This window comes from Polyodon spathula, chromosome 15 (genome assembly GCF_017654505.1).
Source record: "Polyodon spathula isolate WHYD16114869_AA chromosome 15, ASM1765450v1, whole genome shotgun sequence".
Lineage (NCBI taxonomy): Eukaryota > Metazoa > Chordata > Actinopteri > Acipenseriformes > Polyodontidae > Polyodon > Polyodon spathula.
The window spans coordinates 15,999,601-16,016,278 of record NC_054548.1 but is presented as its reverse complement, the minus strand read 5'-3'; the positions used below and the strand labels follow the sequence as shown (position 1 = coordinate 16,016,278).

General features: G+C 36.5%; 1 protein-coding gene across 1 annotated transcript in view; it reads left to right on the top strand.

Annotated features, from left to right (window-relative positions):
• Nucleotides 1-714: 714 nt before the first annotated feature.
• The window catches only part of LOC121327528 (neuronal membrane glycoprotein M6-b), a 40,457-nt gene continuing 24,493 nt past the window's right edge, over nt 715-16,678 (top strand). The window contains exon 1 of the mRNA XM_041271601.1: nt 715-1,034. Within this exon, the coding sequence (XP_041127535.1) occupies nt 1,031-1,034 (4 nt within the window). The 5' untranslated portion in view covers nt 715-1,030. The remainder of the gene's footprint in view (nt 1,035-16,678) is intronic.

The following is a 16,678-nucleotide window of genomic DNA, read 5'->3' as shown; positions in this document are numbered from 1 at the left end:
CTCTCTTTATACAGGGAAATAACACTGATTGCAAGTTTTCATTTAATGTAGAATTATGACCTTTCAAAATCTGCAGCAGTACATACCAATTCAAGTCCAAATGTACTCAAACAAACTGACACCATACATATACAAAATAAACAAAAAAAGGTTTAAGGTGTACATAAAGAAAATTACTAGATCTATCCAGATTAAAAGATAGCACCGCTGCATTATAAACGTATCCATTACCCTGCTTCGTAATATCATACAGACATGGGAGACAATATAAACCAGAGTGACTACAGGCAGTAGAAAATATACTGGAAGCAGGTTTTCTTGTTACCAGTACAAGTTCTACTGCCAGTAAGAACCATCAGTAAGACAGTTGCATATAGTTTAACATCTGGGCTGAGAAGATATATTTATTTTCCATGAGTATCTGCAACCGTTCATTAAGGGCTGTTTTTTAAAGCCCATTTTGATAAATCAAATCAAATTTGCAGTTTATAAAACCATTTTCACAAACCATTTTGTGCAAATGTATAGTCAGAGTTATGCATTGTTTAAAGTGGTACAGCCTTTAAAATGACGTTTAGAGTGCAATAAAAGAAGGGATACGTTTGATCGGGTACATTCCACCCCTCAAACAAAAAAAAAACATCAACCACATCACTGTTAAAACTGTGTGTGGGGGGGGGGGGGGGGGGGGGGGTTCATACAGTACCACTTGTGTATAATCCACGTGCTAGCTGGGAAACTCTGTTGGGTAGCTGCATAAAGTATAGTGCGCCCGTCCCTCGTCTTTTCTTGTTCACTTCTCCCCATTGTAGGCGAAGAAAGTGGAGGATTAAGAGCGCTCTCCCACTAGCGGTAATCCAAATCCATGACGTAACGACCCTCTGTCTCCAAACGGGACCTTCTATCCTTAGTGCTAAGAGAGCGGAGAGCCTGCCACCACTGCACTCATCTTTCAACATAGCGCTATACTCCCCCAACTTTTAAATCGCTTCTGGTAACTGCAAAACTGAAAAGGTCATAAAGAAAGAAAATGGGTAAGTTTCCTTTTTTTTCCGCCCTTTTTTAATGTAAACTCTGTAACAAAAAAGGTACCTACAAAGTTGCTATTTGTTTAGCAATTCGCTCTAAATAACACCAACACATATAGGTATACTTTATTTGTAGTGTATTTTTAAAATATGCCCCCGCCCCCATACGTGTTTTCTTTTCTTTTCTTATATCCCAGTAAGATTGTCCTGTAACTGATTGGAGTCTCATTGCGTAATAATGGAGAAACACGATTAGCAATAACACGCGGTGAAATGGATGTTTCTTTAGCTGTTCTGTTCAGTTTTAATTAAAGATGTATAAAGCGAACGAGGAACTTACTTTATTTGACAGAAGTAAAAAAAAAAAAAAAAAAAAAGAAAAAGTGTGGCTAATTTAATTTCCATTTTGTTTATTAATATGTGTACAATATATCCATGTATTCATTTATTTTTATTTGTTTTAGTTTATCCAGCCGAATTTTTTTTCCTCTCAATTCAGTTTGTAAGGTCAACGTTTACTGTGCGCATGTGTGATGTATTTATGTATTTGTTTGTTTCACGATTTTTTTTTTTTTGTTTGTTTGTTTTAAATGCAGCTAATAATTACCACTCTAAAAAACAAAGGTTAGATTGTGTGGTATTCATACAACGTGGTGTTTTTCCATATCCAATCCAAATTAAATATTGGATCTTATATAGGAAGAATTCCTTGACAGATCTATAACAGCTGTTGCTGTAAAATCAGACATTCTGTATTTGGCATCACTCACAGTCACTGTCTCTGCCTGTGATTTTTTTTCCTCGTGCTTCCTGGGTTGTGGCTAAACATTAGAAAGGCACAATAATAAAGAAGAGTTGTAGCCAATCGGGCTTCCTACACTAAAGAAGGAACACATTCATGTCTTAAAGGGATTCTGGTTTACTGAAACAATCCACATACAATGAGTATGCATATGTGTGTTTGTGCCTATGTCTAAGTGCATTTCAATGTGGCTCCTCTCCCTTTAAATGTGTAGTTCTCTGTAGCATTGTTCTACTACAATACAATCATTTATTTAGAACCCTGTCTGTAAGGGGAAGTTAATGCTGACATGTTGGCTATCTGCTTTTTAATTGACTCAGTGACAAATCATGTGAATTGATTGGTTTAACTGAACTGAATACAGTGAAGAAAAGAATATGCAAAAAAAGAAAGAAATGCATTGCATTCCTACAGAAATTCCCCATCAAGTTGTTTAAAAAATAATTTTCTCTTACATGTACAAGCCAAACACTGTAGTTCAGTAATCTAGCTTTATAAGGATGATCTGCTTACTAAGATAAAAATAACTTCATTCCCCTTAATGAATTTGTCTTAATTTAGTATTCTTTATAGCTGTCTATGTATAGCTTGTATGTAAGGCTGAGGTTATACTTAACTTACCCCCCTGTGATAGAAACAACACCTTCTGATAATGCTGGAATATGCAGTATGTATTAAAGTGTGGACACAGTACTTCATTTACTACATACTGAGACTTAAAACCTGCTCAAAGACCAGTCCTAGCACAAAATGTTTTGCAACCTGACGGAATATGAAAGATCAAATATTGTCTTACATTTTAAGTAATAATTAAGCATTTTTTTTGCAATGCTAAAAGCTACATGTAATAAACTTGATTTGATGTAAAAAGAGGTGACCCAGTCATCTCTCTCAGATGTGCTCTTGTCAGCACCCCAACCATACCATGGTGATATCACCCTGGTGCAACCCTGCTACTTTTTAATTTGATTCAGGAAGGAACCCCTTCTGCTAATACCCTGAAACAGTGTCTTTTTATTCAGTACCTACAGATCCTTCAACACGACTAGGAGGCACCAAGCAGCAGGCATGAGTGACTGGTGACATCAGAAAAGCTGACTTTTATTTACAATTCAGATTGTTTATTTAAGAGTTCCTTCAGCACAAAAGCCAGTCTCAGTAAATACAAGTCACAATGTCAGGTTTTATAACTGCATTTAAAACAGTGATTGTACCCCTTGACTTATTGGAGCTCAATCACAAAAGCTGAAGTATTTGCTGGCCAGAGAATGAGGCATCTAAATCGAGGCATTGGAAAGTAAGCCTGGCTTCCATACACATCAGCTGATACACAGTCACATGGTCATTCATCTGCCTACACACTGCATGTTTTGTTGAATCCTAATTTGAAGTTACAGCTGCACAACTGTAAAGTTTAAGGATGGAAACTGACCTTATAGTGATTGCAATTATAGAGAGACAGACCAAGAGATGCTTAACATTTGTTTTTAAAAGGCCTGGCTTTTTTTTTTTTTTTTTTCCACTTTGGTTATTTTATTTTAAGTTGATTCCCACTGCCTTGGAACAAATGTGGGGGAATGTGAACACATTTAATAAACAGAAATAAATAAATAAATAAATAAATAAATACTGGTTTATTCCAAATTAATTTATTGCATTTTCATATCTTCTCATGAAGTCCCCCTCCCCCCACACACACACACGCACCAAAAAAAAAAAAAAAAAAGTCAATTGAATTGGGGCCTGAAGAAAATGAGAAGATTCTTTACCTTATGAGAGACCACTTTTTATATAATTAAACAGACTTTATGACTCAGAGACAAAACCGGTGTCAAGAAAGAAGTGGCCAAAGTAGATTTAAAAGAACCTGAGTACTCTTACCCTTGCAAAGAGTTCTTATTGTTCAGTGAGGTCTACTTAGTTCCATTGTTTATAAAAAGTGCCATGGACGGAGCCTTTTAAGTACTGATGTGCTTCTGCTGTTGATAAAAAGCCTCCATTGCTTGATGTTGAAGGCAACTAATACATCTGTGCTCTTGATATTATTTCATTGTTACTTAAAGTCACACTGCCATATGATTTAATGTTGTCCAGAGATTTTGTAATGTCTACACTCAGAATGAAGTTTGTTTGGGGAAAACAAAATGTCATTGGCCATTCTCTCATGGGATGTAATGCGAAATGAAATTGGACTCAATCCTTGTAAAATCAGATGAAATCAGATAACACATATCTGGTGAAAATATAGAGTAAACAAATAAGCCATGAAATCAAGTTGCTTTTCATTTTAACATCATACTTGGCTTAGTTGTACGACTATGAATTCACATTCAACTGTCAACACAATTGTGTGCACCACTCAAAAAATAACGGGTTGTGGTTTGTAACATATTGTGTTTAACTGGAAATTGTTACAATGCTAGTATGCACATAAGCGACAACATTCTGCATTATGGCATTTATAGCAAAAGTAGGAGTTTTGAAATTTCACTTAGGGAGAAGGGGGAAAAACAACACACATCATGCTGTGAGTTAGGCAGCAAACCATATCCTCATTTATTCTACTTAAGTTTGTTGTCAACAACCCCCCCCCCCCCCCCCCTCCCCAAAAATATATCCCTTTTTTAGACTAGCATAAGATACTGATGTAAGGTTGATTCAGCTGGTTCTCTTCTTACCAGCTGTTGCCACAGATGCTTATGAAATGCTTTCACTTCTGAAAATGGAACTGCAAAAAGCTAGGCTATCAAGATGGTGACAGGATATTGTCATATCTGAAAACAATGTCTTGTTAACAGAGCTAAACTACCAGGGTAGACCGTCCCGGACATCTGGAAACACTCAAGCTTTTGCAAAAAGAAAAAAGGCAAGCAATTCAGAAGATGATACTAATATGATGTGCTTGTTAGTTCCTGTCTTCAGAGAAGATGGTTATTGAACTCAGAAATACAGAGCATCATCCTTTATAAACTATCAGTAGAGTAGATAATGTTCAGGACCCCGAGTAGCACATTAGCAGATGTCTGGGCATCTAGAGGAAATGTTGTAATTTTATATGTGTTTGCTGAAGGTCATGGTTAAAAAAAAAACAAAAAAAAAAAACGCTTTTCTCTACAGATTGTCCAGCTGTTTTTAAATTGAGGGAGAGTAACACTTAAAAATAAAGTTTAACCCCTCTACCTCTTGAATCATTTGTTTCCGTTGTCTCTAAGATGTAGAATTTCCTGATTCTGATTATGTATCTAAGGGTGCCGTACAAATAGGGATTTTCAGCTTCCCTCACTGCCTTCAGTATTACATTATGTGATCATTTTATCACTTCCAATATTTCTATGTATTTTGTATTTTTAAAGCAGTGCACAGTTGAGGGTGGCACTTGTACCCAAACCTAACATCTTTCAGTGGTGGAATCTCAACTGCGTCATTAAAAATGTGTCAAGATTTTATGTGATTAATTTAATGCCATTTTGGTCTCTTTGTTAGAGTCCAGCAGTCACTTGTAATACAACATGTGTCAGAGCTCTTTGTTTCTATTTTTAGGTACCCAACTAATTAATACAAATTAAAATAAAAATGCTTCACATTTAAACATGTAGTAGAAACATTGGCATAAACTTCAGTGCCAGTGTATTCTAGAAAGACGTGGGTGGTGACGTTTCTTTCTGCTTAGTTCTCAAATGCATTTAACTTCAAAGTAAGTGTTCCCCTACCTAACCTGTTATAACTGCTCTTTACATTTGCTAAATATATAGGTACACCTGTGCCTATACCAACTAAGCCTACAACATGTTGTTTTACGAGAGATTTGTTTTAATAATTGACTGATTTCTGGGCAGTCATCCATTTGGCAGTGGAACTAAATAAATTACCTTTGCCATTAGACTGCAGACAATGTCTTTCACCCTGAAAGATTTCAGGAGTGTGAGAAACTGCACGAGAGAGCTTAAGTGGGCCAGAAGTAAATTGCAAACTGTTCAATTAGTTTTTTGTTTTTTTTTTCCTGTCAACGCAGCATTGAAGATGATTGTTTTTCTGTCGGTATTGTTCATTTTTGGGGGGTTTAATCAGTCGACTGGTAACAAAACTGAACATTGTTTATTGTGATATGAAACGATAGGCCTGTTGCTTCCTGAGTGGGAATGCTTGCTCAACCATGACATCGTGCCTGCAGTTTAAAAGAGGCCTATTCATAGACACTCAGCAGGGGTTTGGCAATTTTGACTCTTTAGAGTTTGATGTTGTTTATGCATTTCAATCTGGGTGAATCCTAATGTACATGGCTAAGGTTAATACAATTTTAACATATTTTTTTAAAGATAAAATATTGGACATCCACTTAGATTACACATGTTTTGTGACAATTTACTGGGGTGCTGTAAGTAAAGACTTGTTTGATCATTAGTTAATTAATTTTGTCAGTCAAGACTATTTAATTCCCTTGAGTAAATTTCTTCAGACCTCAGCAATTTATCAGAAGGACAGGCTAGAGAGACATGACCACTTAGAACAAACAATGAAAACTAGAACAACCTTCTGTTCTTGAACCATGTCATAATACACTAAAGCCCTGTTCACACTTGTATCGGTACAATACTAGTACAGTTTGTTTCGGTGTAGAATGTACTGGTAAGAAACCACTTTCTGTCCCAACTCACTTTTCAATACCAGTACAGTACCCATACCCATATACCTGTCCACATTCATGTATGTTTAAATCGACAGTGTTCGGGTTCTGAACTCGTTTCCATGACGACCGCTGTCACATTTGCTGGAAATGGGCCTGCTGTTATGTCGTGCAGCATGTTTTTCCGTCCTGTCCATGTACAGTATTTTGTTTTGGTGTTCAATCAGTATTAAGAGACGAGCAGAATGTGAAAGGATAGTACAAACAAAAAGACGAAAACAATTAGCAGTTTTTAAAAGCGTGAGGTTGCAAAGACAGCTGGCATGCATCATGGCTTTGCGAATGCATTTTTTATTTATTAATTTTTTTGCTTTTTGATATTCCCTCACAAGGGATTTTATTTTAGAGCGGCTCTGCTCTGCAGACATCATCATTAATACTGTGGAGATTATTTTGTCACTTATTTTGGCATTTTTGGTGTAGCCATGATAAAGGTACTACTCACTGCAAGACGTAAAGCTGTTTAAAGTATTTAAACTGTAAACATGATGTGCGTTTGCTTCACAATAGTGACTTAACTGTATTGATACCGTGTCGGTTTACCTGTCCACACTTAAGCTGTTCTGAGTCGTATCGAAACAGTACCGGTACGAAACCTGCTCTTTTTTGAGTTTCCGATAAGAACTCCAGTCTGGACAGATGTTTTGGTACGGTTCTGCAACGATACCGGTATAAAAATGCTAGTGTAAACAGAGCATAAGAGCTGTTCCTGGTGCAGCACTTGAAAGATGTTCCCTCTAGACATGTCAGAATGTTCTGCATTACTATAGTACAGGAGCCTGGTGTGTTGAAAACATATCTGTTCTATTGATGGTATCTACCCTCAACAGACTTTGGGTTCCATCCAAGAGCAAAGACCATTTTTTTGTGTAACTCTATAAAACTAACAAGATACAACTTACTTACAGAAAGAGACATTGTTTAAATTGTTCTCGGTAGTTCCTTGCTAGTTTTATATCAGTAAAATTATATAATACATGGATAAGTCCTATAATTGAGTTCTAAGCCATACAGAAATCATAAGTACCCAAAGTAACGATACCTTTTCCAACATGTTTACTTTGAATTTTCAGTGCATGTTTTAAACTGTGGGCTGTAGTCCATTTTGAGATTGTAACGCTAAAGCATTCTTCTACGAACAAAAAAACAAAAACCCAACAAAGAACACTGCTTTTGATTATTGATAAGAGAAGCTAGAGGACCTGATAGCAATTAACTTTCTTATGTTTAACTGTATTTTTAAAATTAAAAACCTATTCAAATTAACAATAGATATCCCATATATTTTATAGAAAATGGGCAGCTGTGGTTACTCTAGGTTGTTTTTATTTGCATCTCTAGTCTTTGCTCTTTTTGAATTATAATATCACCAGAACCCCAAATGCAAATAATAAACTTTTAATTCGCTGCAGCCCACCTGACAATTAGTTTTTGCTTTTTCAAAACAGAGCCATGAAGTGCTTGGTGCTCACAGGGGGAAACTGTTGGGGGACAATCAGCTAGTACCCTACATCTGTCAGCCCTACTGCTGTGCACATAATGAGTTGTTTTGGTTCAGTTAAAATTGACCACGGATACATCAACATACAGGTCAGCTTCCCCATGCAAAGATAAAGCACATTCCCACCATAAATTGTTGAAGGTTTATATTAACAGTATATGGAGGAATTTCTTTTTCATGGTACAGTACAATGTTTGGAGACGTATCTTGCTATGTTGGAATTCACCCTTTCCTGTGTTGAGAAAATAATTATATTCAGTGACAGAACTGCAGTGAGTGTATTTCATAAGTGCGTTAAAAAGAAGGTGGTAGGATTTCGGACTTGGCAGCTTGTCCTGCTAGATATTCAGCGCTGTACAGATAGGGCTTTGTGCAGACCCTTTTAATATTGCTGCTGGTTAGGGCTGTATTAGAAAGTTCGAAGGTTCGTTTGCTAGCCAGGAATTTGAAGATTGTTTTAAACCTTTGAAGGTTTGTCAGACGCCATTAACGCACTGTATGTTTTTTTTTTTCTGTTAACAGAAATCGTTTGACAATGTGTGAATACCATAAATCACACATTAAATGTCACTCACATGCAAAATTCGATCTTTCTATTTGTATAGTGCATATTACTAAAACAAAAGTTGTTGTTTTAAAATCAAACCAAATCATTATATGTAGCAAATATATATTGTTTCTCTGCCATGTGTGGAGCAGGGTATAGTATCCAAGGTTGTAGTGCTTCAGTAAAATATGTACTGAATACCTAGTGTACAAGACAGTGTAAGAGAAGTGCTGTGTGTTTGAAACATACAAAATATATGCTAAGACTACTCATTTTAATTTCAAAAAAAATTTGCACCGCCCATCCCTCCCCCCCCTCCAGCTCGTGTTAACCAGAGGCAAATTTCTTCATTCGCCACCTCGACCTCAAGTGCCCAGACAACCAAAAAAAAAAGTTGAATGCAAACTGTGCAAGTGACTGTTGATGTATCTTGGAGGCACATCCAATCTCTAGGGTCACTTTACAATTGTAAGTTCATATTCCTCTCTACCAAACCTAGCAGGCAGCAAGTCTCACTTGAGCGCCCGTCTGCAAACAATAATTTAATCAAACACAAGAACTCCAAAAAGCACACAAAACAAACCCATGTCCAGTTAGGAATTACAACAACACTACATTTCCCCTTGCAGGGCAGTCATCGTGCTGCATGTATGTATTTGTCTCAACCACCAATGTTCTTTTGGCCTATTGTTACCTCCAATATCCATTTTCTCAGTAACAGACTGTGGAATCTCTAAATCCCTATAGGTTTTATAGCTACTTTATGGGACATGAAATGTAATCAGATTATCATATGCAGTCTGGAGGCTGTGTGGTCCAGTGGTTAAAGAAAAGGGTTGGTTCAAATCCCAGCTCAACCACTGACTCATTGTGTGAACCAGAAGTCATTTGTGCTATGTCTTTCAGGTGAGATGTTGTTGTAAGTGACTCACCTTGGATAAAGGACAAAGGTGTTTGCTAAATAAACTAATAATAATCTAATAGTTTTTGGTTACTTACAGTAACATGATACTTAAGCCAAACCTTCACATGCATATTATCTTTATATTAGGATATTTGTTTCTAATGTTTTTGTCTTATAATGTAACATGCAGCTCAATTGTGAATAGGAATTAAAATTTTAAGTGTTAAGATGATGTCTTGTTATTGAAAATGACATACTTAACCCTCAAAAAAAATACTAAAGGCATTCCAAAATAAATGTGCTAACATTTCTGAAATAGTTTTCTCCTTTTCACTAAAATACAGTTGGACAGCTGCATTGAAATATAATCAGACTGTGATTGTTAAAAATGGCTGGTCTCTGCTGAGCAGAAAGGGAAATGAGTGGGGCAGGGGTACTGTGTATCTCTGGTCTTTGTGTAAAGAGCATTTAAAGTGCTTTAAGCAGCCACATATAACTGTAACTAGTAGATACATGCTGAAATAGCCACAGTAGCATTCATAGAGATATGTGTGTTTCTAAGTTCAAATTATAGGACTCCTGTATTCTCTCACAGCATACTCTTAACCTATCTATCCCTTTATGCATCTAGCTGTTCTCTAGATGCATGCCAACTCATGATCATAGTATGAACCCTGGTCTGAGTATGGAAATGCTTTTGTCTTACCTTCACACATTAATACAGATTTGTATTTCCCATGAGTACATAAAACTGCAATGAAGTATTTTCACAGGCTCTCCCTGGTACTTTTGACATCATCTTCACCTGAGTGTGCCTCTCTATAATGAGAACCAGAATATATGTTCCTCTGTATCCTGGGAGTGTCAGGGGCCTCGAGCAAAGTGTTGCTATAATAATAATAAGTTATAATAAGTTGTGAACATTACATCATTAAATCCAAAAATAATTATAACAAATACAATAAAATAAATAAATAAATAAATAAATAAATAAATAAAAAGAAAAGCTGTATTCAGGAACAAGATAAAAAAAAAAAAAATCGAAATGTTAGTCAAGGTCAAATCAGTGCAGTGCTTAATGTAAAAATTAAACTGTCAGCATCATTTCACAAGGATGTACATAGCTTTGTCCTCCTAGACACCAGAAAGAGCTACTGTGCTTAGATGACATCTAATAAAAAGAGACACCCTACATATACACCATGAATGAACTTATTGTAATCCACAAAATAAACAGATCTACTCAAGAACTATTCTACTCAAACCATTCCAATGCATAGGATTGGGATATTGACATGATTTATAATACATACAAATAAGCATATTTAAACAGTTACCTGGAGGTAGAGGTTTATTGATGCACAAAAGGAAGAGCTTTTCTGAATCTGTAAACAACTGAAGAAGCAGTAAAGCCTACTAATGAGGATATTGTCATTTCTGCAGTGTGGGAATATTCTGGAAGTTGCTCTGAAATTAACCTCTTAACCAGATAAAAAAGAAAAAAAAAACTTAATTGAGAAAACACTGACTGTACCAAAGTTTATATTACTAATAGGTGCCTGAAGACTTTGTAACATTTGGCCTCAAACCAAAAAATACATTATTTTGAGGGTTTACATCTGGTTTCAAGAGTATATGGCACACTGAATGTTAACATCTGTACGTGTCTGATTATAATTGGCCCAATTTAAACTATATATGTCATTTAAAATAACAAAAAAAAATATCTGTTACCTGGAAGGTGCCATTTAAAAACAAATGGAGGCAGTTTTTGCTGACAGGTTTTTAAGGCTACACAAGTATGCTCTGTGGTATCTTTTCTGTATCTGTTTTACATTTTTTAAAAATGACCTATTAGATCAACCCTCTGCTCAGCAGGATATTAGCTAAATTAAATTAACAGGGCTAAGGTCATGCTTGTCCATATTGTTTAGAATAAATGAATGTTATTTTTACGTCCCCTGGAAGCTTTTACAAACCTGGGGGGTGAAAGAATAATAAGATAAGTACTGACTTTTTGACTCTCTCTTCAGAGGGAGTTGAGGTAGGTGCTGGTACTGTAGGGCGTAAACTGCCTGAACTGCTGAGGGTGATGTCATAGCTGGACTTAGATCGTATTGTTATTTATACAGTTTGTGTCAATAACCTATAGCTAGCCCACCACGGAGTCTCGGAATGGATGTGGTTTCTTCTATTAATAGAACACTGCAGTTGTTTGTAGTGGGATTTAGGATGGTGCAAATAGGATTAAAACAGCATACACTTTCAGATCAAGAGTTCAGATAATGACACCGTATGATGCGGGAAGAAGGTGCAGATGCAGGCATGCCCACACATAGAAGATAAGATCTTATACTGTAGCAGAAGAAGGCAATGAGAAGTGTAGGAATTAAATGCAAGCTGTGTATCTTTGAACACCTTTGTGAATTGATTTCTAGACATTTTGTCTGACTCTGGTAGGTTTTTGCTCCAGTTGGAGCCCAAAAGGAGCATTCGGCATCTTATCCTATTCAGATTCATATTCTGGAGGGGGGACGGACGGACACTAACTGCACATGTTGCTTCAAAATCATTATAAAAAGATAGATAGATTCACTGCATTAGGCTCAAAGCAGATATTTCAAAGATGATTCCTGGTATCGTTGGAGGCTATTATCGCCCCAGAGTTTTGTTTACCTCGAGGAATTACAAACATTTGGAGTCTTTGTAAAGACACCTTCCAGTTACACTTCCTTGTGCTTGTAAAGTGGTTGTTTTTGTGTGCTGTTATGTAGAAGGAGAAGTCACCAAACTCCGGATAAACCAAGTCTGCTCCCATCAAGTGCAAAGGTGGTCGTATGTTGTGAATGACTGTTAAACTGGAGACCTTCCTCATGTTTATCTCATTGAAGAGATGCACCACCTAAGAACAACAAAGACAAATAAAATGCAAAATGTGTAAAGCAAAATAAACCTACACATTTCTGAGCTGGATATAGGGGCTGCTGTGTTTTAGAGGAAATAGTAGTAAATAATGAAACGGAAAGAACAATCGAGAATAACAGAGAAGACGTGTAAGAGATTAGTAATCAGGAAACAATTTAATAATATTAAAAATAGATAGAGAGTATACATTTAGGTTTTGTCTGAATGGGTCTACACTCCATGCATCTTGCCTCTACGCTCTACTGTGTTGTAGAAGAAGGAGAAACTGTAATGCAGTAACGTTGATACATTTTTTCTTTCCAGATTCTCATCCTGGAATAAACCTAACCTTATTGCTTATGCAGCTTTTGTGCTGAGACAGCATTGTGCATTCCTTTGGTTTAATATACTGGCATTCCACACCCTGCTTCATTGCATGTTCACATTTATTTTAGCAAAACCTTCAACCGCATTTCAGTACCTGTACAGTACAGCGAGTGTGAGTGGTTTGTCTTTCTTAACATAATGACATCGGTTTGTATAACAGGTAGTGTCTGAGCTTAAACACAGGGACAAGAGTTTTCTGGAAATATTTGTTTTCAGTACACCACCAGGAATTAAAAGCTGTAATAATATAAACACTTTGCCTGTTCACATTCGTTCCAGGGGTGTGCAGGACATGATGGCAGTATTCTGCTTTATCTCTCCAGAAATCAACAGAAACGATTCCTCTTTATATTAACTATCGTACAGTTGTCCTAAAAAGGTCAGACTTTTCCATGGTTTCTGCTGTTTTTAAGTTACGTTTTTACCTGGTGCTGCTACAGTAAATGACATGCCTTCTATTAAAAGCACTGGACTCTACAGAATGTATACAGATGGTGTTCAAAAAGCTCCTAACTCTGAAATCCCTTACAGAATTTTAAAGAGGCTCTGAACTAATTAGTGTGATCACCCTAACTCTTTACCTTAACATTGACTCTAAATGAACCATGTGCTTTACTATATATAAAAGGCTAATTACGATAGAAAGCAGAGCAGTGAAGTTACTGGGTCTGTTTTGTTACATTGTTGTATTGGATTTATTTAAGGGGCTACTGATTCATTATAATATAATCCTGAGCAAATATTTGTTTGTGAAATGTACAACAATACCTACACAAGAGACAGCCACAGATAGCAGTGAGAATTATATCAATGTTAGTGGGGGTTGGCTTGTTTCATTATAAACTAAAGGTACTAAAGTGCAAATCATACAAAATATCTATCATTGGTGTTTAGGGTCTTTGTGGTAATATAAGTTGGTAGTGAGAGAAAAAAAAAATAACAGAAAATATGACATGCCCATATAAAAATCAACAGACCTTTAAAAAAAAAAAAAGAAAAAGAAAATAATAAACCTTCGATTGCTTCTCTGTAATTATTCCTTGGATTAGGCCATGATAGTCACACGGGATATGCAATAATAAAACACCTCATTCATATCATTAGTGACTGATGTGGTTTCACAGAAGCCGATTGTCAAGACAACAGCGGATGAAATTGTTCTTTGTTCTGTGACCCTGGCTTGGCAGCTGGATGCTAATTCAGTGTGCTGTTGATTGGCACCCAGTTTTGTATCATCTTGAGAATACAGTAGTGATTTGTCCATTGGAAGCACCCCACATTGTTAAAACAGCAGAGTTTACACCGTAACATATTGCTTGAATCAACGAAACGCAACGCATCGTCTCCCTACTTTTTAGAAAGTAGGAACAATTTGCTGTGGGTTAGTTCCATCGAGTGATAAAAACTTTTATTTGCTTTTACTGTCTTCTTTTTATCATGGTTTACCATACTGTACTTCTCTATGATTTATCATCCTTTCACATTTGCTGAATTTAAGGCATAAAAGAAAAACAAGGAAAAGAGAAGTCACAAGCTTCTTTTGGCTTTCAGATAAGTACGGTTGATTAAAGATAAAAGATCTGAGTTGCAAAGTTACAACCAGACATCTCAAAGGTTACATGGTGACAACAGTTTGCAGGTATCCTCTTTCCAAGCACAGATCAGAGCAATACAAAGAACATTTCAGTATTTTCAGTTTAAGTGCAGTCTCTCAGTGACTTCATGATTTTTCCTTAAACCAATCAGAAAGACAAATCTCTTCTCACTTGGTTAATTGCCGATTTGTCCTAACCCTAGCTTCAAAGCATCTGGTTCAATCCAGTTTATCTTTGAAGTACCCAGTTGTTATAACCCTCATAAAATCAACTGTAATTTCCTAAGAAAACCTGTTTTATTTCTAGTTTGTACTGTCTAAGTAGAAATTTAACCAGAATCTGGCTTAATCTTTAACCCATTCTGTGAGTTGTTTTCTAAGACCAAAAATTAATTTATATCTAAATAAAATGTTCCAACAATTTTGCTTCTAATATGAAGTACATGACAGAAAATGAGCCATACCAATATTAAGAATAAAGTACAACAAACATTCAGTAGTTAATAATGCAGTACTAGCTCATATGTAGCTAGTTATTATTTAGCAGACACCTTTATCCAAGACAACTCACAGAGACTAGGGTGCACTCGTACATGTATGTAGTCGAGCTGGGATTTGAACCCGGGACCTCCTGGGTATAAGCCCCTTTTCTTTAACCACCAGACCACACAGCCTCCGGTTCAGTTGTCCTTGCTAAGTGGCTGCTTGAATAGTTCAGTCCTTGTCAGTTTCTTAGTGATCGTGCTGTCTCCACAAACACTGCAAAAGAGTTTCAGGTCCATTAAAGTAATGTGTGTTGTGGCAGTCCTAGTTATGAACGAATAATACTGTCAAATCTACTTATATAACATCTTCTCAAGGGACCATTTAAAGGTGAACTTTATAGACAAGTCTTCAAGATGCTTTGATTGACATTCTCAATAGATAAATGGAGAGTCATGAGACTGGTCCCTGTAGATCTTTGGTCTTTCACATAGATGTGGCTGTAATAATGAATAATGATAGAAAATGATTTCTGTACAAAGCATTTTAATGGAGAAATCTTGGGCACAATCCAAAACATATTTGCCCTATCATGTCTTTCTGGATGCAGCCTATCTTCTGTGATTTAGGAAGGCCTTTTCATCTTGTCTTAAAAGCTAGTACAGTAGAGTGTTTGGTATCAGTTTTTTTTATTATTATTCAATAATTAAACTACAGTGCAATCACTTTTTGAAGTAGAAACCTTCATGTAACTTACTTTAATAATGATTGTGAGATTAGACACTACACTCACTGGAGATTTAACTGTAAACCATGACTGGCTTTTTGGTGGAATAGACTCGGGAATGATGGGATGGATTCCTAATTGAATACATTTGCCAGCAGAGGGGAATGCATTTGCCCTAATGCATTTATTTGAGGTCATTTTCTATGCAGAGGTCAATAATTTAACATCAATAAGTTAGTGGAGTGTAATTTGATTAATATTGTAACATATGTGGGGTCTGTGGCATGCATGAGTGCTTGGAGTGGGAGGGGCTGTGTTTCGCATCGGTCCAGCAACCTATGGGCGACAGGCATGGAATGCAGGAACAGCTGGTAATTGGCCGTGGAGTGGGATGAGGCGGGACTGGCTGCTGCTAGGAGACAGAATAGTTCCACCCTATGATTCCTTTTTAGCTCCACCCTGAGATTCCTTTTTAGTTCCACCCTGAGATTCCTTTTTAGTTCCACCCTGAGATTTTTTTGTTTTGTTTTGTTTTTTCGGCGTAGGTCTGGCCCACAGCGACCTGTTCATTGTTGGTTAACCTTTGTCAATTTGTCTTTGATCATTTATTATTATAATAAATAAAGATCAAGTTTGGACCTGATCATTCTTATTTTTGTTACAATATTTGTTCACACAGGTTTCTTCAAGTGTGAAGAAACTAAATTTAAATAATATTACATAAAACTCGAACATAAATTGAAGGAAGTATGGAATATGTGATTTCCAAATATATGTTATTGCTTTGCCAATGTTAGTAGGCTACATAATGGCACTTTATACAGTGAAAATAACTCAACACTGTAAACAAGGCTCTCTTTACAACAAAATTATAATAGAATAGAAACATTAAAAAAAAAAAAAAAAAAACATCTGCATACATTTATTCCATGTGCAGCGTTATGTCACTGGCTTCTCAGGCACATGCGTGTATTTGCAGGAGCAAGCCAGGCGCTCTTGCTATGACGTGCTGCCAGTTGAGTGTTGTTTACGGGGAATCACAGCCAAGGATTGGCCAGCTGTGGTTCTTTGACTGGTGGGTGGATGTGTCCCGGCAGAGTGTCTCCTGTAAAAACTA